The sequence below is a fragment of the Corylus avellana genome, chromosome ca1 (assembly GCF_901000735.1).
Source record: "Corylus avellana chromosome ca1, CavTom2PMs-1.0".
Lineage (NCBI taxonomy): Eukaryota > Viridiplantae > Streptophyta > Magnoliopsida > Fagales > Betulaceae > Corylus > Corylus avellana.
In genome coordinates, this window is record NC_081541.1 from 49,374,428 (window position 1) to 49,376,502 (window position 2,075).

At 37.4% G+C, this 2,075-nt stretch overlaps 1 protein-coding gene across 1 annotated transcript; it reads right to left on the reverse strand.

Moving 5' to 3' along the window:
- Window positions 1–328: 328 nt before the first annotated feature.
- Window positions 329–900, reverse strand: LOC132167989 (putative RING-H2 finger protein ATL71). Its single transcript, XM_059579047.1, has one exon. It carries the CDS (start codon window positions 827–829, stop codon window positions 338–340), a length of 492 nt encoding a protein of 163 aa, XP_059435030.1. The 5' UTR covers window positions 830–900; the 3' UTR covers window positions 329–337.
- Between the last annotated feature and the right edge of the window lie 1,175 nt (window positions 901–2,075).

Consider the following 2,075-nt stretch of genomic DNA (forward strand, 5'->3'; position numbering starts at 1 on the left):
GTTCCTAAGAAGTAACTCAATCAGTTGAAGATCACAGCTCATAAAGTGGAGATTACTAGTTCAAATCTCTCTCCTCATCCCATGTGCGAACACGTCCCACAAAAAAAATTAAAATTAAAATTTAGGCGTATGATTTCTCATGTCTACAAACGCGAAATCAGCTGCTAATAAGTTTGCTATTTCTCATGATCAATGATATTAACAAGAGCATCAAAGTAAACTTGAGCTACCATGTCAATCTCGTCACCCCATCATTTATAGTAATTTTTTAAAATACATGTTAACATTGATTTCATATATATATATATATATATTTCAGTACATCGATCGTATTTTCTCAATCTCGTCGTCCTGCCAAGGGAGCCACCTCAGCGAGAGGAGTCGGAAGAGGAGTTGGGGCGGGTGAGTTCCGGCACACCGGACACGTAGGGTGCAGCCGTAACCATGGATCCACACACTTCCGATGGAAAAGATGACCACAATCAGGCAACAGCCTAATCATATCACTGACTTTATAATCCGCCAAGCATATGGAGCAGCAGGAAGCGGTTGAGTCGGCTTTGTGGACTTTGGCTTGGGAGTAAAGGAACTTCGGGAAGCTGCGGAGAGCTGCTTCGTCGAGTCCCACATCGATGATAACCGAGTCTGCAGGTTCAGCTCTTCTAATGGAGCTGCCGCCTTCAGTGAGGGAATGCTTGCGGGTGCAGTAGTAGGAAGCCGCGGTAATCAAGATGATAACAACAACGACGACAAGGGAGTATCCGAAGCTATAAGCAAACCCATCCATGTTTTCTGGATCATCATACGAATCCACACTGTTGCTGCTCATCGTCGAACGAGCCGCTTTCTGGGTATCCGACGCTTCGTCCCGACTAGATACACAAACACACAACGAGCTGCCTTCTGTTTATTCAAGGCTTCGTCCCGACTAGATCTCTGGTACACCATTCAACGCTCGGAGGGATAAGGGGAGATATATATATATATATATATATATATATATATATATATATATATATATAAAGAGGACCAGTTAGGGTTGTATCTGGGTGTGAGAAAGAACGTGTGACGCTGGAATTGATTGAGCTGATAGTGAAGGAAATACCTTCAAGAGAGAGAGAGAGGGAGGTTTATCATGAGGTTGCAAAAATGGCCAGGGGAGTTGCTATCTGGTGATTGTGTGCAACCGTTGTAGTTAGTATCTGACGATTGTCAACGGGTTGTATTATTTTGCTAATTAATAAGATAAATCCTCAAAAAAAAACAAAAAAACAAAACAAAAATCCCTCTGACTTGATTACTGAGAGGTTTGCTATAATGGCACGTTTGGTTGCTAGTGCACGTTTTGTTTAATGCATATAGAGTACTTATTTATTAAAAATAAATATGTTTCACGTTAAAACTGCTTTATCAAGGAAAGCAAAAAAAAAATTAAAAACTTCACTTACTCATAAAGTAGTAAGCAATTTTTAATGGCTTCCTAAATTTTAAAAATTCGTAATGTGGGTTCTAATCTTTCAGCCCCTTCCAATTAATCTTACTATATTTTTTTTTTTTATTTGTTTGTTAACTTAAAGGCTAGCATGTAAAATTTCTCTTCTGCTTCTATAAATTTTTTAAAATACAACTCTGCCCTTTATTAAAAAAGAAAACATGGGTATTTTTTTTCTTTCTTATTTTTCACCTTTTTTTTAATTTTTTATTTAATAAAGGAGAATTTTGTTTGTTTGTTTTTTTTTTTTTTTTTTTCTCCATTTGGAATCAATTGAAAATTCAAGCGGAGGAAGTAATTGAAGATGGTTGAAAGATTAGAACCTTACATTACGAGCAACCCGACCAAGTTCGACTTTGGGTAGCCTACATCGCTAATGATATCCATCATCGTGGCCACCATTGCATTTAGGTATTCATGATGTGTCAAATGAGACATATGACAGATGATAAGCCATTAACTTTAACAATAAAGTGACAGAGAGACCTATTTTGAAATTGGGCAAAACATAAGGATTGTTTTCTTCAAATTGATAACTCAAAGACTAAATTCAAATCACATGAAAACCTAGGGGTCAAATATG